This window comes from Cupressus sempervirens, chromosome 10 (genome assembly GCF_028749045.1).
Source record: "Cupressus sempervirens isolate cs-2001-9-10 chromosome 10, ASM2874904v1, whole genome shotgun sequence".
Lineage (NCBI taxonomy): Eukaryota > Viridiplantae > Streptophyta > Pinopsida > Cupressales > Cupressaceae > Cupressus > Cupressus sempervirens.
Window position 1 is genome coordinate 627,186,825 of NC_143127.1, and position 24,891 is coordinate 627,211,715.

The window sequence follows — 24,891 nt, forward strand, 5'->3', positions numbered from 1 at the left end:
ACTATGGATGGCGCCGAAAAAATGCTAGAGAGTCCAAGAACCGGCTCACAACACACTCGGAGTCTCAAAATGGCAGTCAAAAGGATCTCTGAAATCCCGATATCTCTCAGTCTCTAAACAAGGTCGGCTGAGCAACAAAGTCAAAAGTTTTGCGAAAGTCCACAAAGCAATAGTAAACCTTTGTCGAGCGGTATTGAGCCTCCTTAATGATAGCATGAAGAGTCATAGTCTGAAAGTTTGTCTAGAAACTTGCCTAACCCATCACACAACAATGTCGTCTATCAGGCTCTCTAAAAAGAATGGCATATAGCTCGGCAAAGGGTGTCCGATCATAATGGTCCCATAGTTACTAGGAACTGAAGTCGGCCTGGTTTTTTGAATCGGGTGGATGATGTGTCATGACCAAGAAGGAGAAAAATCTGTGCAAACCATTCTGTTAAAGAGCATAGTGAATAAACCCAAGACCGAGATGCCCAACTTGAAGAGTTTTGCCTGAAACCCTTCCTGATTAGTTGCTTTGCTACAAATGGATCTAACAACCTTAGGAAGGTGAAGAGGTGACAATGAGAGGGCAATGTGAAATGGATTTGCAACTAGTTAGGGATGTCAAGGAGGGTGGAAGTGTGTGAGACTAAAGCCCCAAAGTCTAAGGGGGAGGGGGCGGAGAGGTATCGAGGGAAAAGAGTACACCAAAAAAGCTTGAGGGGCTACAGGAGGGAGTTGTTGAAGGATCTACACTACAAAAGGTAAAATAAACGCTGACGGAGGAGGCGGCAATAGGAGATCCTCAACACGAGGACAGAAGACTCATGAATCGCAATAGAAATGTGGTCAAACATGGTAGAAGCGCAACAAGCATCAGTGAAGGGCGCCTAAGAGAGGAACTGCTTGAGGTGGGGGGTGAAGAGATCACAGTCACCATTAGCGAAGGAAAAAAGAATACTTGCAGGGTACGACTTCACGATGGGGATAGAGGAGTGGGAAAGGGATGTGGGAAGGCATGGAGGGTGAGGATGAGGAAAGCATGGTCAGCCAAGGGGAAGCAAGATATGGAGAGGCAACTCATGGAGGGGATGAAAGAGGAGCAAGAGAGAATATGGTGGACCACACTCCACCATGGAGCCGACCAGTAAAGAGGTCGGAGCTAAGAAGCACGCGAGCCCATTCAGGATCACAATGTTAGCAGACTCACAAAGCTGCAAAAGGTGATGACCATACTAAGTCAAGGGACCGTCGTTATCATTGGATGATTGTTGAAGGCTTGTAGAACTCAGATCAAACTCAAACGTACAAACAAAATCTATCGCCTAGTCATGGAGAGGGGTATGAAGGTCTCCAATACAAGCATTAAAGTTCCTCGAAATGATGATATCGCCCATAGCACCAGAAGCTAATCCTTAGGTGGGCAGCAGTACTGATTCCAAAGTTTAATCCACTACTCCAATCCTATGACCAAAGCTTGTCACTAAAAATTGCACTTGGATCCCAAATCCTTCAATCAATTCCATTCTCATCAATGAAGTCAAAAAGAAATTCCTCATCCAACTCGAAAAGTGGATTATCAAATGTCCAATCAACATCTACCTTCAACAAAGAATTGTCAACCAACTGAATATTATCCTATATTCCCAACTAATACCCAAGCTTCGCCTAGTCCAAAATTTTATTACTTGGATCTTTTGGGACAATTATTCAAATAAAAAGTTTGGTGTATGTTGTCAAGTTCTCACTTCATAAACTCCCTCCTTTGTTTCTTCTCCCTAAAATGATTACCAAAAACAATCTTCTTTTTTGCTCCTTGAAGAGTCATCTATGTACTCTCCAATATCTCATATGTATCTTTCGCTCCATGTTGAGCTTATTGACCTCATCATCCTTTTCTTTTAATTTATCAACATATACTTCAGTAATCTTTAATCTATGATTTCTATCTGAAAATAAACACAAATAATCAGATTTCATGCATTCCAAAGCCGCTTTGACCACCTATAAGTCTACAAAATAAAAACCACATTCCATGCCCTTTTTGTCTTCTTTCAATTTGAGCCTTTAGATATTTTCAACGATCTTGTAAGTGTCATCATAATATACAAAGATTGCAACAATCATATCACGAATGAACTTCAAATAATTTTTCAGAATGTGTTTCTTGACACCATCTTGAAATGCATTTTTCGATTGGTCCTCAAAATCAGCCCCTTGAGTGTCAACTTCTTGGTATATTTTAGATCCTCTCACAACATAGGACTGTCCCTTGGTCAACAGACATTTCACCATCTGCTGCAACAATTTTGAATTCATAAGGTAGAACTTCTAACAACATGTTGATTTTATCCACTTCATTTTTTTCTAAATGGGCATCTTCAATGACATTTACTCTCTCACTGAATTTGGAACGTTTCAAGTTAGTAGTTTCTTCATCCAAAACACTCTCATGCATAAGCAAACTGTTGCATCAAGAACACGTGATGCATCGTACCTTTCAAGGGTGTTGTCAATCTAATCGTGGGCCTCAAAATCCTTGTTTATTTGATTCACACGCGAAGTCAAGGCTTCTGCAATGTCATTATTTTCAAATAATTCCTCGCCACATAAAAATTCATGTACTTTACTAAAAACATCTTGAGACTTCGATATCCTTTCTCCTTGACTAAGACCATCCTCATCAAAATGTTTGCCAATCACAACTTCCAAGTCACCAATATAGAGATTTGTATAATCCTTACCAATAAAAATAGCCTCATAAGAATTTGTGTTATTTTTTGGTACAAAAATGTGGGATTTCTATCTTCCTCATCGCTGATCCAAACTTCTTTAGCTGACTTATCTTCCTTACTAACCCCACAATTGTGATTAGGTGTCCAAGTCTCGTGACATGTGAAACATATATGCTCCCTTCTCGTTTGGTTCTTACTTTTTTTTCCAGTCATCCGTTTCTTGAACCTTTCCATCTTCTGCTAAATCAAACCTTTTGAGAGCTCATAAGCCATAGGTGAAACCTTATGCTCCCTTCTCCAAATGTTCATCAAGTCTGATTCCAAATACTTACAGATATCATTGTTTGCATACAAGCCCTCACATTGTCTAGATGATGATTTCTGATTTCAGTTAAGAAGCATGGAACATTTGAAGAATCTATTTATCATATTTGAGATCCAAGATGATGACAAAGGACTCAGTTCTTTCCATAGTTTCTAAAATCTTAGCCTACTTACCAAAAGTAAGGATTTTGACATCATGTAACCTATGTAGACTCTCCACAATCAGCTGTACTACCTTCTTCAGTATGTCATCATTATAGGGTGCTACAAGAGTTGCTATTCTTATGATTTCACTGTGACAAGAAGCTACTGCAAGTCTTACCTTTTCACAAGAATTTTCCAATAACTTGTGTTGGACCAAAGCAAACATTGCGGGCTACAAAGCCAAATTCAGAAGCCTCCAATCTAACTGGTCTACTTTAGACAAAAATGAATCTAATTCATCCAATCTAGAGAAAACGCCGTCCAGAAATTTCATGGGCTTCAACTGTCATCCAATTACATAGAGCCAATTCTCTATTTCCTTTTATTTCTGCAAGTCCCTTAGCTGATCACATTTGAATGTATCATTGAATTATTTTAAGAAAAATATCACTTTTCTGATAATCAGTCTTCATTTTGCTTATTTGAAGCTCAATTCTACGGTGATAACCCTAGCCAAATCTGTTTAGAATTTTGCCTCTTCCCTCAAGCTTATTGGTAGACTGTAAGAAAACACCCTATTCTGGTACTTAGATTGGGAAAAATAACAGTTCAAATGCAGAGATGCATCATCAGCAATTCCTTTACTGCAGTCAATGCTTGTTAACAGCAATAGGTAGATTATATTTGCTCTTAATACCTAGCACTACTAATGACAAGGAAAAATACAATCACCGTTAACCCTATTCAAAACTATATCCAAGGTTTATCAAGATGCTCCAATGCAATTTCAGTATCAAGATTACCAAGATATATGATTATGACAGAGATAACGTCTACCAAAATCCAATTCCCGCAAACCAACTAATGACTTCAATAGAATGCTCATATGAAAAGCCACACTTCAAATTATACTCAGGGGTCCCCTAAAATATTCACCATTAAGAGAAGATATATGTCTGAGACAAAATTGTTAATGATGATGAATGAGCAACTCCCAGAAAATCAAATCAGAAATACCCCACTGTAAGATTCTACCCCTGTTTGTACCAATTATTTTTTGTCTCATCCTCTGGGTATTTAGTCAAACAAGTTGCATACTCCTTAGTTTCCTAAGGGGTTGGTTTGCAAGTGTTTGCTTCACATTATAACAGAATTTGCTGCAAGCATTATCATCCAAAGAGCCCAACAACAAATGCGTATGAATCAAAAGCTTACTTGAATTGACAGACTAAATACAATTTTCTAGATAGTAACAAGTTCTTCAAATTATCTCTTAATTCGTTGCAACAGAAACACAAGGAAGAGCAGAAACAATGGCACCTTATTCCTACTTGTATGGAATGTTGATTTTTCAAGATTGTTGTCAATGTACTAAGCATTGCCACGATATTTGGTATGTATTTTCCAATTGCAGCCTCCCCTTATATTTAAAAGAGAGCGAGAGAATAGACATGTCCCTTCATGGAACATGTCTGTTCATTATCATAATTAAACTCTTATAATTTTATATATATATATATATATATATATATATATATATATATATATATATATATGAAAGTTTACATATATATATATCTCTCATATATATACATATCTTGATGTAATTTGTTCGAGTAAAGCTACAAAACATCAACACTCCCTCTTAGCTAAGGAGGATAAACATGTCCATATATTACCTCAATGTAATATAAGAATATCTTTGATCGGAAGATATTCAACATTTTGATATCACATTTGATATCATGAATATTGGTCCTCTAGAATATCAACATATGATATTCACCAATTACTCAATAAGGTTTGATATCACATCTAGTATCGTGAGTATTGGTCTCCCAAAATATTGACATTCGATATTCACCAAGTACTAAAAAAGTTTTGATATCACATGTATTGGTCTCCCAGAATACATGATATTTCACCAATTACTCAATTGTTTGATATCACATCTAATATCATGAGTATTGGTCTCCCTGAATACATGATATTCACCAATTAATCTTTGAGTAATGGCCTTCTAGAACGTTGAGATGCAAGATATTCACCAAGTACTATGAGTAATGGCCTTCCAGAACATCAAGTCGCATGATATTCACCAATACTCTATGTAATGGCCCTTCAAAACATCAATTTGCATAACATTCACCATGTACCCAAAAAAATGTTTATAAGGTATGTGCACACTCATTCTCATAATGCTTACCATATAAACATCCACTATGAAAAGTATAATCTCTCATGATCTGCATAGACATTGTAAAATATCCATCATAATAGAAAATCAAGTTATTGTAGATTGTCACCTTTCAATAACTTTTGCAAATACAAGTGACATCAAATCCATCTCAAAATGGTTTACTCCCTCTAAATCAATATGATCGAGATCACCGAAGGTTGACTGAATCATATCCTCTATCTACTCCCTCTCTTTCAAGGTTGCCTCTAGTGAAATGTCAAGCTCCCTCTGAATCTCAATCTCCTTTATTTTCCGCAAGAACATTCTCGGAGGAAAAGATCAAGGTAAATAGCTCTTATAGCATGTACCGAAAATAAAACAAGAGAGAGACTACAATAAATAGATAAATGTAGTACTTAAGAAAAATACTTATATCCACATTAATTAATCATTTCACACTTAATAATGTCAAATTATTAAATTAAAACTTACAAGATATTAATCTTATAGATTGATCTCAAAAAAATATCAATCATTTCTTAAATAGACATTATTCATATAACAATGTTTTATACATTCTCACATGTATATAAATGTAAAACATGGTAATGAATATTCATATAACCTTTGTTTTCTTATATATTCAATCATATATATAATTTACCACAACTTATATTTTATTTATAATATTTCATATAATATAGACATTAGCAATAAAACATACCTCTGTTCCTTACCGAGATGGGCCCACGTTTACAGTCCCCTTTTTTACTCCTTGGTCATTGCTTCATTTGGTTCTTACCTTATTCGCCCCTTATCTAACTCCTCAATGTCTTTCTTTCCCGGTCAATGCTAGATGACACATCAGATTATTTTATCCGTTGCTCTTTGTAACTAAATCTTTTGACTGAAATTAATAATTCCTCTACCACATCTTTCTTACTCAATCTTTGATGTTTCCACAAAATAAAGGCACCCAAAAGGTGAGCCAAAACAATAAGGATGGGTGCGCTGGCAGAGAGTAAAATTGTAAGCACAGGGGCTTTATCATTTTTCCTTAATGTCAAGTTTGGCAAACCAAAGCAACCAGCCTAATGAAGAAGGAATGACCCTCAAACGTTATGCTCATTCCCAATAAATGAAAAAGTCACAATCTAATGAGAGGTGGATCGGAAATAACAAAAGCATAAGTTGTGCAAGAGCAACTTGCGAAACAAGCAGTCTGGCAGCATTGTGTTGGCTTGTCATTGTATAGGATGGCTTCTTCTCAGACAAGTATTGGTTCTTGGCTTCCAAGAAACTATTAGTCGTTCCCTTTGTGAAACGAGCAATGCAGTGGCGTTCACCTAACTTTGACCACCAACCATTTTAGTCGTGCTTGGGCATGAATCCCTAGACACAACTACACACATCATTTGCATTGCACAATACATAGGTCCCACAGATTTCATACTCAAGGTTATTTAATGCCAATGTGAATTAACATCTATTTATAGTGATATAATCAATCGCTGATATGTCTCTTCTTTGTTAAATTGGTTAATAGACAGTTTTCTCATCAATTGATTGTCATTTGATGACCACGCATGTCTTCCCTATTTTATGTCGCCTTCCAGTCCTGAAGACATTTGTTGTTTCTATTAGGTGTATGAGTAAATGTTATCTTAATTAAGAGATCAGTCCAAACGCAAATGAAATAGTCCTAATGCTGCTTAAAAGTTCGTTCAAAATGATTTTCCCGAGTTAAGATTCAGGGAGAGGGGTTTTGTCCATCACCAACCAGTCATATAATAATGGAGGTAAAGCTCCAAAATGACTTGACTACATTTACATCAAACCCACAGCCTGTCAATAGGTCAAAATACACCTTCGGGCAAAGTTGTCAATCAAATGACATGTCAAACCAGACAAAGGTCAATATTAGCCATGGGAATGTGATAAATAGTCAAAGGCTATTTATTTGATCCACAATGAGCAGATTTATACACAGTTGATTTGAATAAGCTCACAGCCAAACAAAAAATAGTGAAGCCTGCCTCTTCTATATGGAGAAACCTGTCTGAAACGAAAAAATCGACTATTCTCATAGGCTGGGAACAAAGGGGATTCACCGCATAATTGTTGTTTTATTTGTCTTGGGCATTATTCCAATTTATGTATTACTCCACCGTTATTCATTGAATTTGCAGCCTAGCTCTGATATCATGTTGATTTTTCAGGATCGTTATAAATGTACTAAGCACTGCCATGATATTTGGTACGTATTTTCCAATTGCAACCTCCCCTAATATTTACAAGAAAGTGAGTGAATAGACATGTCCCTTCATGGGACATGTCTGTTCATTATCATAATTAAATTTTTATAATTATATATATATATATATATATATATATCTTGATGTAATTTATCCGAGTAAAGCTACAAAACATCAACATAGAGATCTATAACTCAAGAAGAGAAAACTGCTGCTGTAAAAGTCTTAACTCAATATCCCAATGCTAGACACTACTTGTTCTAGAGCATTGACTTTGTACACTGGCTTGTAATATGCTCTTCATGTTCCTCTGTAAATAAATAAAAATTCTATGCTCCTAAAATCTGGTTTAATGTTATATGAGTTTGGAACAGAGTATTCCCAAACAACCAATCTTACCACTCCACACCAAGTCAACATTTCATGTATGACAAGGATAAAGTCCATGCAATATTAGGTCTGAGACAATGCTCAATCTATATATGAGCAGCCTCTCTAACAATCACATCACTTCACTGCAAATCTTTCACTAGGACTGGGATAGGCCAAACAACAAGACAAGTTTGAAAGTACCTACTAATGAAATGCTCAATGCTCGTCAATACCAAACGGTCTGCTATAGGACTTATACTTCATGTCCTCGATTTACTGCATCCAAATTGCTACCACTAAAAGTTCTTGTGCCAAGAACAAGATGGAAACAGAGGATTGGAAAGAATTTCCTCCAAACTCCAATATTTTGCAAGCAAAAACTACACAAGAACAATCTGCTTCAACCGTTCCCCCCAAACATGAATATGGAACAGTCCTGCCAGAAAGAATCTTTCTATGGACTAATAATTTGATGTAAATGTGCACCCATTGGGCCTCTTATGAGAGGATTAGGCAATCTACGGCAGGAAGTGAAAGGTATTGGCCCTAACTACCCTTGTCTTGTTTTGAAGAAAGGAACTATTCATTAAAACCTTCTGGTAACCACACTCCAAGCTGAGGAAATAACACCCTAAAACATCTGAACTCTCAAAAATGAAATGCCTAGCTGTTAAACAAGAAAATCCATGAGTTACTGATTTGCTTCCCTGCCCCCAAATGTGGATGTGAATGCATCTAAGAGGCGGAGGCAGATGTGGATGCCCTTTGGAGTTGCACAAGAAGTGTTGGAGAAATATGTGTTATATTTCTTAGCTGACAAATTTCTTGGAGGCTATTACTATGTGGTTGGAGACAACCTACAGACCCATCATCGTTTATATTGATGTTTTAATCTGCAGAACTCCCATCATTTTTAATTAATTTTTTTTTCCCAAATACCTATAGTCTAAATGATTCCTGAATAAGATACTTAGTCTTTTCTCCCCAATATAGTGTGGTTACTAAAAACTATCGATTCGATGCCATCAATTGAATGCACTTCATCCCAATATATTTCTTAAAACATAAAGGAACGGGGGTGTGGAAAAGACATTCTTGTTATCCTTCTTTTGAGGATTACCGTTTGTTAACATTACAACTCACTCTTTGCACGTGTGTTAGAAGCTCTGACTAAACATTTAAATCGACCCTCTTGGTATAGTTCAATGTCTTTAGCAACAATAGTCGACCAATTCAGAGAGCTTACTTTGTGGCTAACCTTATCAAGATTTCGTGGTTCAAACCAAAATAAGTTAAGAATGATATTCTCATTTGAAGTAAAATGATATTCGAACCAAGTTGATATGGTTTGACCCTCTTGAAAAGAAGAAAATAATTTGGAGGTGGATATTCCCATTTGAAATAAAATAATTGAGAAGTGAAATAAACTTTTTGAAAGCTTCTAAGGTATTGAAAGATACCTTAGAAAAGAAGTTTGTCATATTTGATGTGATGCAAAATTGTTCAAACTCTATATAAGTGGGAATTTTACATTGTGGGGGAGGAATAATAGTCAAGTTCCATTCTCATTTGTACCATCCTTAGAGGGAGATGATTCAAAGAGAGGTGTCTTTCAAACAATCTAAGAGTGTGTTTACTTAACAAATAAAGTCTTTTAGAAACCTTCATAATGACAGTTGGGAGCATAGACGCGTACTCGGGTTATTTAGCAAATGTTGGTATGAAGGCATTTTCTAATTTGATGTATATGGATCTTCATTAGAGCAACTTGTATCAAGGATGTCGATGTGCAGGTAAGTATTGATTATTCTTAAGTAGTACATTTATCTACTCACTGCAGTCTCTCTCTTATTTGTATTTCTATACGCACTATAAGAGCTATTTGCCTTGATCTTTTCCTTTGTCTCCGGCGATGTTCTTAGATGAAAAGAAGAATGGTATATTAGGCATGCCACCAAACATTGTGCAAGACTCAATCTTATGAAAGTAACTCCAAAGAAGTTTTGATCTAGGATTCATCAGCCACTTGATGATCATGCTACATAAAGTGAGGCTCTTGAAGCAAATAGCTTTGATGATTGAGATTGTGGGTATCTTTCTATATCAAGAGGGATCCTAACATTTCATTAGAGGCAACCTTGGAAAGAGAGGGAGCAGATAGAGGATATGCTTCAGTCAAGTTTTGATGATGTTGGTCGTAATTGATTTAGAGGGAGTAGACCATGTCGAGATGGATTCTCAAGTTACCAAAAAACAGTAGCAATCAAAGAACTATGATTGATGAGATGAACTTTTATCCTTGTGCCAAAGTGAAGTTTATACATTATTAAAGACAACTTTGGAGTTATTAACCAGAGTCCTTATTGAGAGGGAGACTCAACATCAATGACTACTTAAGATGTACTATAATGCATCCTTCTCTGTGAGAGAGAAGTTTGAGGTGAAATCCTTTGTTCCGCCAACTAGATATGTTCATGGTGGATGTCATGAGAGTTACCACATGACTTTGTGGAAACATCATGGAAGGTGACAAACTTTCATTGATTTTTGTTTATGGTTACTAAAGTAAGGTGACAATCTTACAATAGTCTAACCTTATATGATGATGGATGTCATACAGTTGATATCTAGGCAAATCAAGATAGATTATATTTAGTAAATCAATTAACTAAGAAATATATACCGTCACATAGATATCTATGAGTTGTATTGTATGGACATATAATGGTGGATTTAATATCCATGGACCGGCCATGATTTTAATGTTCCTATGGTAAGTATCATAGAGTGATACATACGCACATATCTTATGAGCATTTGAGTACTTGATGAATATCATCTGACTTGATATCCTAAGGCCATTACTCCCGATATTGTGGGATTAAATCATTACATGAATATCTTCTTATCAAAGATATCCATAATCATGTCATTCTCGATATCACATTGAGATAATATCAAATCACGTGTTTATCCTCCCTAGCTAAGAGGAAGAATTGATGTTTTTGTAGCTTCTGTCAGATAAATCCTATGAGACAAAACTATTGAAGATAAATATATATATTTAGTATATGTGAAGTCACAAGATACGCCGAATTCCATCCATGAAGTTCGAATTTCAGCGAGTTTATACCCTTTCTGAACTTAATCCGAATTTTATGATATTTAATATAAAGTTGTTATTTATAATAATATTATTTTATTTGAAAGAATATTGAGTTATTTAGTTTAATTATTTAGCATTGTCAAACTATCTTAACAATTTCACTTATATTTAAGAAATAAATAAATATATAAGTTAAATTTAATGTTGATTTTTTTTTAATTTTTACCGTTACCGAATTTCATAATTTAATGTTGATTTTTTTTGAATTTTTACCCTTGCCAAGTTTCATCCTCATTTTATGATCGACAAACTCGAATTTGAATTCGAACCTTGTGACTAAGTATATGAGATATGATATATATACTTAACACACACACACACACACACACACACACACACACACACATATATATATATATACACACATCTAAAATATAATTATTATGTAATATTGAAGAAATTAATATAATGATCCAAGAGATATTATGTGCATATATATATATATATATATATATATATACACACAGTCATAAATATTAATCACATATTAATGAATAGACATGACCCATGAAAGGACATATCTCTCCTTGACTCATCCTCAATATAGATGCAAAAGAGATTGTTGTTTTTGGAAACCCAGAAATTACAGGTCGTGCTATTACAATTTGCACTGATCCTACCTTAACACTAATAAAGTCACTTTATGACTTTATTATTATTATTTTATAACTTTTATCACTTTAATTTACTAATAATTTCATTTTATAACAAAAAATGACTTTATTCTCCAAATTTAATATTAATCCAATAATATAATTTTCCCATTTTTATTTCTCACCAACAAAAATAATGACAAGAGCAGCATATCATAATTTGTGTCTCCTAACTAGCCTACCAGGATAACATGAAATAGGCTAATCAACTCTTGTGTGATCACTGAGAAGGGAACATTACAAGTTGTGCAATTTTATGTTTGTGTTTTAGATAAGGGCCGCATGATATGCCTAGACAAAATAAAGCATATGTAGATACCATGGTAAACAGTCTCGTCGTCTTCACAACATTACAATTCTAGCAAGGTTGGATGAAAGTACAAGCCTGATTTTTTTCTTAAGCATTTAATGCTTTGTTAGCCTTACAATAATTGTGGACATAGTTGATGTCCGGAAAACTGATTTATCAAGTCTCTTGTAGAGAATACCATTACTATATCAACAAAATGTATTCTTCAACAACAAAGATCTTGTTACAATGTAGGAGCACCCTCAAGATCAATTATCTTCATAAAGCATTAGACAATAAAAAGACCATTGTTCTAGTGTCTTAGTCAAGGCTCCTTATATGCCAGGAGAGCAAAACACAAGGAACGATCCATCATTGGTCTGCAAGATTCCTCTCACTCCTCTTACTCCTTGGATCCCTTTAGTTACACAATCAAAACTTAGTTTGATCTGTTCTAGTCATAAGGTAACCCACTTATCATTCCCTCAATTATTCCATACTACTCAAAATCCATTACCAATGGTGTTCTTTGAAAGGAATTAATTATAATATAGAATCTTGTATGAATTAACACAGACCAAAACCAAGATTACAAAAAGTTCATTGAATGAATAGGAATCTCGTGTCATGCATCAAGAGCCAATACTTGTATCCTTAGGACCTAAGTAATTAAAGTCACAACTTACCAATAAAAAGCAATTCTCTCCTTGTGTATGTACTAGGAGAGAAAACATTTGCCTATGCAATACTTATTACTACTCACTAATAGAGGGAAAGGAAAGATAGAAAAATTACCATCCTGTCCAATGCAAACACCATTATGGATAAGGCAGAAATCACCAATAGAGCAATTTTGGAGTGAAACGTTATACCTGCATTTAACATGTTTGCATTAAGAATACTTTCAAGCTGTAGATTATAATGAAGTTTGAAACTCAAATAAAGTCAGCATCAATCCAGTGAACTTTTGATTTCGAGATTAATATAGTCTATTAAATGTTTAATTAACAAAGTCGTATTTCTTAAATTGTGATAAAGAAAGATTATCATAGCATTTGAGATAGCCACATTTGAAAATAACTTTGAAGTTCTTAAAATGGGAAATCAACACATGAGATAAAAAATTAAATGCATGAATTTAGAATCCAACAAAGCTCTAACTATCTTACTAACACTATTGCAAAGCAGCTGGAGACATACCTTTCCAGCATTGATATTTACACCTTAGTATATCACCTCTATGCCAAAGTACATAGTACAGTTATCAACATTGAGATTTGCATGCCTATTCTAGGAAATCTTTCAGCCAATACCTCCTAGATTTTCATACACAACAATTTTCAGAAGAGTGTATTTTGAAAAGCTTGGATATTTCTTCTAACTCGAGCAAAGTCATTTCTTTACTTGCCTCTCCTAAATGAGAAGACATTTGCAAGCCTTTTTTGGGCACCTGAACCTTACATTTATCCTAGAAGAAGCATATAAAGGAGAATTAAATTTTGTCTTGAAAACCTCGCAATTAGATATCTTTTGGCAGTTGTCCAAGTAAAGAGGAATATACACTAGTCACAAGAAACCTACATTCCCCCGAATTTCTGGGACGGGGACGGCAGGGGAGAGCGGGATGGATTTCCAAGACGGCAAAAAAAATTTGCCGATTTTGGGGATGGGGGGGGGCGGCTATATAACAATAGCGAAAATTAAAATATATAGAGAAATTTAAAATATTTATATGAAAACATGGATAAAGCGTGTACTTATACATAATAGAACCTTAAAATATAAGAATCAGCAGCATTCACATGCCAAATTTGTGTTACTTTGAGAGTCAAAGTCTAATTTGTTCTAGAAGTCAAATTCAAAGTCTCCTAGGTGTCCCCAAGTCTCCGAGACGTTTCCGAGATGGGGACGGCTGAAAATATACTGGGGATGCATCCCTGGGTAAAACATTGCAAAAAACTAAAAGGCAATATCGGGATTGAGGTTTGATTTTTACAAAGAAATTAATTTCATTGAGTTTTCCTACCATGTTCCCTTCTTGGGTGTCATAAGTTCATTGACCCTTAGCCTTATTTCTGTCAATTTTTTTCATAGGCTAATGAGGTGCTGAAAAAAAGGCAATAAATTAACCAACTGAATCAAGTTGTCAAAAAGTAATAATAGGTTATAAAGTTAAAAAGACGACTTATAATTATTTTTAAAATGTGTTTTAACTTTAAGTGATATAATAAAGTCTCGCAAAACCCATGGTGCAAAATGGTGAATAAAAAGGACAATTTATTATATTTTATAGCTTTGAAGGAATGATTGTCAAAAAGAATATAATATTATTTTATTTTCCTTGAAAAGTAATAAACAAGAGGAATGTTTTGGGAAAGGGTCTTCTTGCTCATTCAATCAATTTTATTTTCCATGACTGAAAATGTGTTCTTTCCTTTCCCAAGGATGAAAATCTTCCTAGATTTCCAGTGCACTTTTACTCAAGGGTTCCCAATGAACAACATTAGATAAAAACTTCCAATACTCTACTGCATATCCTCATAATTTAATTGTTTTTTCTATTGTCTCTTATAGGAGGATTAGTTACCCAACCGCCCAATTAACATAGATCATGGTTGTTTTTCAAAGGCAACCAATCACTTGCCCTAAGCCTTCATAGGCTTACATATACTGCCCAAAAACCACAGATGCTTCATATATCAAGGATCCCATACTTTTGGAAATAGTCAATGATATTTAGTCAATCAACCCAAATAACAGACAACATTTTGCATGAAAACTAAATATGCCATCAACGAAATGCAATATACTCCAACAAATTCAAAGGGAGTCAGAGAATAGCCAAATCATTCAATAAATTTAAAAAAGTGTACATAATTAAATCAAATAGCAGTTGCAAAAGTCAACACAAATCAAAGCTGGGAATTCTAATAACACCCTTCTTTGGCAGCTCAAACATTGCGAAGTTTTTCCAAAATAGGTCATTGAAGTCAATAAGATAAGTCAAATAATATAACTGCTAAAGAACAAACACTGGTCACCTCAACTAGAAAGTAGAAACACAAGTTTGAGAGTGGATTTGTTCATGACTCGCTGCAAAATAGCAAAAAGTTAACTATTCGTCACAAATTTTAGTCAATGATAAACTCCTAAAGTGCAAAGTGGCTCCCACCACCAAAAAGTTGGATCAAGTTGAACTCTGATGATGTATCAAAAATATAATCTAGTCAAGGAAGTATAAGGAGAATGATAAGATATGAAAATGGTATACTTTTTCCGGCATACAATAAAGATATTGGCAAGTATATAAACAATGTCAGCAAATTGATTGAATGTCATTATTGTATTATCCTCACAAAGGGTTTATTAGGATTTAGAAAGTTGCAAATTGAAGGTGACTGTCAAATTTTCATTCACTTAATTATGTAATATTCCGATGTCCTCTAACCCCCTAGTAACAGGAGCGTATGGTTGGAGAGTGATTGAATCCAATTTACACATGCCACAGGGAAGGCTTGGCTGGCTGTACGGTGAGCAGGAAAGGGTGTACGACGGCAATGTATGTGTCTCAGGTAGATGGCCGTACGGTTGGAAGATGGAGGACAATACGGTGAATATGATAGCCATACGGTGGTACAAGGATAATGATGTACGACAAAAACTAGCATATGATGTATGAAATGCAAGGTGGCCATACAGCTAGACTAGGAAGCCGTACGATGTGGATATAGGCCATATGGCTGAACTGGAAGGCTGTATTTCTTCAATCCGTATGGCAAGGTATTTCTTCAAGCCGTACAGTGGTGGAACACAGAGCCGTACAATGAGTTTGCTGAGTGATAGGGATGGGTACAAGGCAATTCAAAGATACCACTTCGAAATGCAAATATAGAGGGTCGTACAGTCAAATTGGAGGGTCGTACGGTGGTCTTAGGAGGAAATGAAGGGTGAAAATGGTAGGCCGTATAGTGCACGATGGTGACTAGAGATAAATGATCAGAATTTGCAGATTACAGATAATGTAAATTAGTAACCAAATTTAATGGCGATAAACAACAAATGGAGTACATAGAACAAAGCGTAGATCGAACCAAGAGATATTCGCAATATGATGATGCTCCGACTTCCGAGATCCGAACGAGTAATACATGCAACAACGAAACTACACGATCCAAATAGGGAAAATCTTTCACTTTCAAAATGGCGAACAATCCAGAACTCCAACAGGAATTCGCAGTAGAGAAATATAATCCAAAAGCATACCAACTACAACCTACAAGCCGTGCTTAAATACCTGTCGGGAAACTTTTTCGAGGGTGTACAAAGATAGCTAACAGCAACAAACTACGGAAACAAAAATAAGAATGGGTCCGAGATTCATTAAATCAATCAGCCCGTTACAAGAGTTTGATTTATTATTTATTTTATAATAGGAACATTACAGTCCTCCCGTCCCAAAATTTGCTTGTCCTCAAGCAAATGCAAACCCGGCTCTAGGAAACCTTCCGTAATGAGCTCCTTCAATTTCGAGTCAAGCACTAAGTAGATCTTCCCATTGAAGTAAATGATGTCATCAATAACCTTATATCTTTCATTGCGTACATAACCATCCATCAACTCACATGCAAAAGTGTCCTTGGAATACTCTACCAATAGATGAGCCCGCCACTCATCCAAGGAATGTGGTGAGGTGTTGACTATCTTGTTTTTACTTGCAACGTCTGGGGCTGAATCCTGTTTAAAAATTGCCTCCATCTTCTTGATTGTGACTTCCCTCGATCCTTTATTTGACATTCCTTTTAGCAACACCTTCTTGCCATCCGTCTCGAATGAAAAGTCCATCCTTTTGAAACTTTGAGTGTACTGGTCAAGAGTTTCCAACCATTGGATGCCCAAAACGATATCAGTATCAACCAAATCTATGACAAAGAAATCATCTGTCAGGGTATAGTTTCCCATGGAAATTTGTAGCCATGGGATCACCTGAGTGCAAGGTAACAAGGTTCCTCCTGCAACCTTAACCTCAAATCCTCCGTGCTCAACTATGTGCAGGCCTTTACTAGTGACCAAAAATGAATTGATCAAATTGAGTGTGGCGCTACTATCAATCATGATTGGGACTCGTTTTTCATGAAGTGTGCCGCAAACTATGAAGATACCACCTCCAGTCGATGTAGTGAGGGTAGCAATGGAACCCCCTTTTTGTACCAAGGCATTTATTCTCTCCTGCTGGGTAATTTCTTCGTCAGTCACTGTAGGTATTTGTTCTTTGTCGTCATCAAGCATCACCTCAATGTAGTGAATCTTTCCCTTCCCGAGGCAGCGATGACCAGGACCCCATGGTTCTTTGCACGTGAAACAGAGCTTTTTCCTCCGGAGTTCTTGCCGATAATCTTCATCAAACTGATGTTTTTTCTAGATTGGCTCCTTGTCTTTGTCTTCTTGTGGGGATGGTGTTGGTGTAACTACGTGAGTTTTGGAGGAAGATGCGGCCATGTCACGCACCTTCTTAATAGCTTCGTTGAGTGTACCCGGGTTGAACCCTTTGATCCATCCTCTCAAAGTCTCTCTCAACCCATCCATGAATAATACAATTTGACGTCTTTCAGAGATGTCTGTGACTAACACTAACAGCCTTTAGAACTCAGTGACGTAGTTGTCAACCGTGCCCATTTGCTTTAGCTAAGCTAGATTTTGAAGTTTAGCTTAGGATCCTTCCCATCGAAACGATCAATGAGTCTCTCAACAAACTCAACATAAGAGGTCACTTGGTCGTGATCGAAAGTGACTAGTCCATGATGCCTCCACTCATGTGCCACTCCTTCCAGATGAAGTGTTGCGAACTTGATTGCTTCCTCTTTGGGCATTGGATTGAGTTGGAAATAGGTATCTGCCTTTAGGACCCACGACTGTGCGTAATGACTCCAGATCCATCAAATGGCGATAAGTTCACCTCCCCGATCTTTTTCCTAAGATCATCATTAAAATAACCGCGATTTCCTCTACCAGAATATCTCATTCTTAGATCAACATAGTCTCTATAAGATATATCTCCTTCCATATTTGCGTTCTGCCAATCTTCCCGAAGCTTTTCTTGCATTTCCTCAAAAGTGGCCTCTCTTCCTTTGTGTTGTGCTTTCGTCCTTGGAAGGAAGATGGGTATCGAGGGTTGAAAGTTTGTCCTTCCGGAAACAAAATCGTCACTATGCCCATTTTGTTCTCCTGTTGTCTTTCCCTTGGCCAATTTTTTTAGAGTTTCCTGCATGAGCCTTTGGGTTTCGTTGATTTGCATTTGATTTTTGTTCAGCTCTCTTAAAAGATTCATAAGTTCTGTCATAGGATCCTGATGATCTACCATTCTATCAATAGGGTTATTTCGTCTTCTCCTCCGAGCATAAACTTGCATTCACTTCCACAGGCAGACAAGATCAAAAGCTCTGATACACTATAATATTTCGATGTCCTCTGACCCCCTAGTAACAAGAGCGTATGGCTGGAGAGTGATTGAATCCAATTTACATGTGCCATAGGGAAGGCTTGGCTAGTTGTATGGTGAGCAGTAAGGGGTGTACGGCAGCAGTGTATGTGTCTCGGGTAGATGGTCGTATGGTTGGAAGATGGAGGACAGTACGGTGAATATGATAGTCGTACAGTGGTACAAGGACAGTGATGTATGACAAACACTAGCAGATGATGTACGGAATGCAAGGTGGCCATACGGATGGACTAGGAGGCCATACGGTGTGAATACAGGCCATATGGCTGAACTGGAAAGCTGTATTTCTTTAGTCCGTACGGTAAGGTATTTCTTTAGGCTGTACGATGGTGGAACACAGAGCCATACAATGAGTTTGCTGAGTGATAGGGATGGGTACAAGGCAATTCAAAGATACCACGTCGAAATGCAAGTGCAGAGGGTCGTCCGGTCAAATTGGAGGGTCGTACGATGGTCTTAGGAGGAAATGAAGGGTGAAAATGGTAGGCCGTACAGTGCACGATGGTGATTGGAGATAATTGATCAGAATTTGTAGACTACAGGTAATGTAAATAAGTAACCAAATTTAATGGCAATAAACAACAAATGGAGTACACAGAACAAAGAGTAGATCGAACCAAGAGATATTCGCAGTATGATGATGTTCCAACTTGCCAGATTCGAGCGAAGTAATGCATGCAACAACAAAATAGGGTGAGGGTCGAATCCCACCAAAACTGCACGAGCCAAATAGGGAAGACATTTCACTTCTGAAATGGTGAACAATCCAGAACTCCAACAGGAATTCAAGGTAGAGAAATATAATCCAAAAGCATACCAACTACAACCTACAAGTCATGCTTAAATACTCGTCGGGAAACTTTTCCGAGGGTGTACAAAGATAGCCGATGACACAAACTACGTAAACAAAAATAAAAATAGGTCTGAGATACATTAAATCAATCGGCCCGTTACAAGAGTTTGATTTATTATTTATTTTATAATGGGAACATTACAAATTAAACAACTGTGTTACCTGAAGAAACCAATAAAAAGAATGGGTCAAATGTTGCCCAATTACCAAGTGGCCAATGTCATGAATGATCTGATTCATGCACTCTCAGCATTTAGGTGAAAAAATTGAGCACCAACTCAATGGCTCCAACCAAGTAGAAAAATATGCTAGCTAATAATGCTATTACTAGCCAGCTGAACAAAAGTTTATAATATACCCCCATATGACTGAACTGACAAATTCTATCCAAACCAAGATAACATTAGAAATGTCTCCCAATAGAACAGCTGACCAGTGCACCTAATTCTCTGATAAGTATCCAATGCACCTAATTGAAGATTCCAACAACTTTGAATCATTATTGCTACCAAAAAAGCACTTTTATATTGGTAATTTTTCTTTTTATCATTTTTATTGTACCTCACATTCTCTTTTATTCACTTATCATACTTGAAATAGTAATTCATGTTAATGTTTATGGTAGCTGTGAGAGAGCTCCTTCATACCTGTGTTTGGTCCTTCTGTGTTCATCTCTATTATACAAATTCTGGTGTATTTTCTCTAGTTCAGATATGCTATCATGTATATGTCCCTATTCTTGTTTTCATAGCAGTATAGTCTATGTTCTATTTCGAAGGTCTTGCAGCTTGCATCTTTTATTGTTAACGCCCAGCTGAGATGTCATGTTACTTCCCTTGGTTGAGCTGGTCGATTATGATCAGATTTTTTTCTTATGTTGTTTCTGTTTTGAATATCTTCTTCACCATTGGATTCAAACTTCATGTCAAAGTGTGTGTAATGTCTTGGCATCGTAAGGTGGCTCGTAATTATGTCTGCTGGTGGTTCCTGTATTCATTGGTATTGGTTATAATTGGTAATGGCTGTCTCCTTATATTCCACTGTGGAGACCTTTCATCTTTAGGGAAGACTTCACAATATGTGCCTCACGAAAGAGAAACAGATTCTTTTTGATCGGCATATCTAGGTCTGAGATAGTTATATAGCATTACTCAGCCATATAATATTCTGAAGTATAATCATTGTGTGATGAGTGTTATATGTTTGGTTGAGATATTCAGAAGTCAGTGTGATTCCAAGGTTGAAAAAGTGGTTGTATTCATATCATTCTGCTGTACACCTCTGTTGAGATTATTTCTTTGTTATCATCATATGTGTAGATTGATGAGTTTTGTATTAGAGATTGTAATAAGCCATTTTTATGTGTGATTGTTAGGTGTTAACAATCTGAGAGTAGAATTCATCCTCCAGCCAAAGCTAGCGAGCTTTGTATTCAGTATTTGTGATTATTTCTTCTATTCTAGTTCAAAACAATAACAATTCATTGTATTAATAATGGATATTGAATGCTCCATATAAAGGAATTAAAAACACAATGTTACTAAAAGATAAGATAAGATAATATTAATGTCCACGAAAAACCAAAAACGGTTTATGGGACTGAGCATACAAACAGAAGAGCCGGCCAAAGCAGAAGCACCAAACGGTGACTGAGAAGAAACAAAAGCAAGAGACAAACAAAAAAAAGAAGACAAGGTAAGGACTAAGGGTCCTTCCTTGTCGCAAAGAAATCAATAATAGATAGGTATACTCGTGAACAATCCATAGCCTTAGAATGCCGTGAGGAACCGCTATAAGACTGTTGTTGCCTGGAGAGACTAATACAATGTCTGACTAATCTGGAATGAGAAGTCGTGGAAGGCCTTTTCAAACCCCATGGAGGAGACAAGGGAGAGAAAAAGGCGGTAATGAGCTGATCTAAAGTACGCTCCTGAGGAATAAAAGACTGCAGGGTAATCTCTCAAAGATGGGTGGCCTCCTGAAGAAAAAGTGCAAGACACCGCTGATCAATATAGCTAAAGAACATCAAAAGAGAAGAGTAGTCTTTGAAAAGGCAATAAAATCTCCCTCTGATCTCATAGTAACAAGGACAACAAAATATGAAATGAATCTCAGTCTCAACTTTCGCCAAAGTACATAACTGACATAGCCTATCAGTCTGATCCATATGGTCGTCAGTCTGGACCCTGAGGCGATGAGAGCCAACTCTAAAAGAGCCTAGAGAAAACCGTAAGGCATGATTCCAGCGCTAATAGAGATAAGCAGGGCGAACAACAATACCATCCTGAATCTCAAGAAAATGCTCAGCATAGAAGGCCATCTTAGGCCGTAAAACCCTTGGGGGATTACACCATGTAGTGGCAATGTACTGTCTATAGATATCCTGTTGGACATGCTCATTCAACTCCTGACGTGAGGGGAGAAGATGAACAAGAGCATCCTGCAAAAATTGATATGGAGGAAGACAATCAATGTCGATCCCGATCGAACCCAACAAAGAGGTGGCCTGAGCGTACCAGTATCGAAACCTAGTAGAAGTATCAGATCTCGCAATATCCACCGAAGAACAGTATGCCAGATGAGAGTATCTATGTTGGTCATCACATGTCTCCATAAGACCACGAAGCCGATGAAGAAACCAAATCAAGTCAAAAATGACGACAAGTTTGAGAGGATGAGCACCAAACTCAGCCAAGACAATGCTGTGAGGGGTGAGTCTGTGACATCTAATGATACGTCGTAACAACAATGTTTAAACTCGCTCAATAGAAGCCCAATCAGAAGTAATAAGAGAAGGCCCCCAAGCAATTGAACCATAGAGAAATGTCGGACGAACCAAGGAGTCGAAAAGAGACAACTTGGACGAAATATCCTGAAAATGATGTCTAAAGCATTGTTTCTCCAGAAAAGCCAAGGAACCCATACCCTTACTAACTTTGGACTAAATGGCAAATCTCAAACTAAAACGCGGTCCCCGAACTTCACACCAAGATACATATAAGAGGGAGTAATCTCAACCTCCTGCCCCTGAAAGAAGAAATGAAGATGTGAGGTCTTTAAACAGTTAAAGACCATAACCCGTGTCTTAGACAAATTGACCACAAGCTATCGCTGAACACAAAAAGAGGCCAGACCATCAAGGAGTCTTTGCAAGCTGTCAGGAGAAGAAGCCAAAAGAACCACATCATTAGCAAAGAGAAGAATGTAGATCAAGACCTGATATAAATAACACCCATCTCCCTGTTGGGAGGATTTTAGAGGGAAATCCTCCAACTCATCAATATACAAACCAAACAATGTAGGAGAAAGAGGACAACCCTGCTTCACCCGATACTACTCTGAATCGGATCACAAAAGCCCTCCAGAGTCCTGAGCCTACTGGTAACCCTCTCATAAAGCTAGCAATCTATAACAAATGTGAGATCCCAATCTCATGAAGCCGGTGAAATAAAGCCAACTTGGGAACAGAATCAAAGGCCTTACGGAAGTCCACAAAACAACAATAGACTTTCTGAGAATGGTGTCTAGCCTCCTCAATGATAGCCCGCAATGTAAACACATGATCCATAGTCTAATAGTTTGCCCGAAAACCAACCTATCCTTTAGCCCTACAGCCTCTTCTATCAAGCGCACTAGATAACATGGTATTCAGAGTAGTGGCATAGAGTTTGGCAAAAGTATGTCCTATCATAATAGTTCTGTAGTTACCCGGATCAGAAGCAGGCCCAAACTTGTGGATAGGGTAAACCACATGTCTAGACCAGGAATCAGGAAACCCAGTGCACACCACTCTATTAAAGAGTGTCGGAAGATAAGATCCAAGAACTAAAGCACCAAGTTTGAAAAGTTCTGCCTAGAAACCCTCTTCATCTACTGCTCTGCTACATCTCAAAGATCTGATGGCCTCCAAAATACTAGAATAGGTGAACAAGCGGCAGTAAGGAGGTGGAGTGGAGTAGAGAGGTGGCTGCCCAAGAATGTCATAAAGCGTACTGATATGGGAGGTCAGAGAGCGGTAGTTGAGAGCAGAGGACAGGGGGGAGCGACGAGGGAAAAGGGTGCACCAAAAGATCTGGGGATTCTAAATAAGTGTGGAGCAAAGGGTGCTGCACTGAGTGGAGGCAAAGGAATGCTTCTTACGACGAAGAAAATGGAGGTATGAAAGGCGCAAATGGGTGAAGGCGGGAGACTGAGCCTCAAAGGTGACATGAACAAAGCGATGGAAAGCTTTTTGCAATCAGCATCAAACCATTTATTCATAGGACAGGTATTCCAACGCTTAGCTCTAAAAGAGGAAGGGGAATGGTGGAGAATAGAAAGGAGAGCGGACTCCCAGATGGCAGAGGCAAGCGAATCAAACATGTTAGAGGCAGCAAGCGACTCATCAAAGCTAGTGGGTGTCAGAAATCTCCTAAGGTGATACGTAAAAAGCTCACCATCCCCTTCAGAGAAATTAAATCGAGTAGGGAGGGAGACAAAGCTAGCCTGGTAGAGCGAAGGTGAGGACAGATGGGGTGAAATGTAGACAGAAATGCTAAGGAGAGCATGATCAGCTAAGGGGAGACGTGAAATGGTGAAACTGCGAATGGAAGAAATGAAGGAGTGAGAGGAAATGACATAGTCAACAACACTCGCACCACCACAGTGCGGCCAGCAGGTAAAGAGGTCTAACCCAAGAAGAAAGGGTAAACCGTTCAATTGTTAATTAAGAACGGAAATAGAAAGAGTCTAAACCTAACTAGAGATACATTAAGTAATCATTGAACAATTCTTTATGACAATGTTATTCTAATACCCTCCCTTAATGGTCATCCTATTAACTACACCAAGTTGCCCCCCTAAATTTTACAAACTTGTCCAAGCTCAGAGGCTTGGTGAGGATATCTGCAATCTGATCCGCAGTCGGAACATACTGCAATATCATAGTTCCATTTTTAACAAGCTGTCAGATGAAATGACAATGGAGCTCCACATGTTTGATTCACTCATGGAAGATTGGATTCTTGGCAAGCTTTAACTACACCAAGTTGTCATTAAATAATTAATTATGACGATATTATTCTAATACCCTCCCTTAATGGTCATTCTATTAACTCCACCAAGTTGCCCCCCTAAATTTTCCAAACTTGTCCAAGCTCAAAGACTTGGTGAGGATATTTGCAATTTGATCCACAGTTGGAGCATATTGCAATATCATAGCTCCATCTACAACAAGATGACATATGAAATGAAAAAGAAGCTCTACATGTTTGGTTCACCTGTGGAAAACTAAGCTCTTGGCAAGCTTTAGTACCCCTTGATTGTCACACAACAAAGGCAAAGGTTGTGCTTGAGACATTTGCATGTCAGCATCCCTTGTGGACATACTGCTTACATGTTGCATTAGCAATTCCCCAATATTCCGCTTTGGTCGGGGAAAGAGTTATTACCTGCCACTTCTTAC

At 37.3% G+C, this 24,891-nt stretch overlaps 1 protein-coding gene across 8 annotated transcripts in view; it reads right to left on the reverse strand.

Moving 5' to 3' along the window:
* LOC149535399 (putative UDP-3-O-acylglucosamine N-acyltransferase 1, mitochondrial) overlaps window positions 1-24,891 on the reverse strand; it is a 212,211-nt gene that overhangs the window by 113,968 nt on the left and 73,352 nt on the right. For all 8 annotated transcript variants that reach the window (XR_016357009.1, XR_016357006.1, XR_016357007.1 and 5 more), the window contains exon 3: window positions 12,895-12,971. Coding sequence is in view for 4 of the 8 variants with exons in the window: in XM_089804577.1 (XP_089660703.1) it covers window positions 12,895-12,971 (77 nt within the window). In the remaining 4 variants the exon portion in view is untranslated. The remainder of the gene's footprint in view (window positions 1-12,894; window positions 12,972-24,891) is intronic.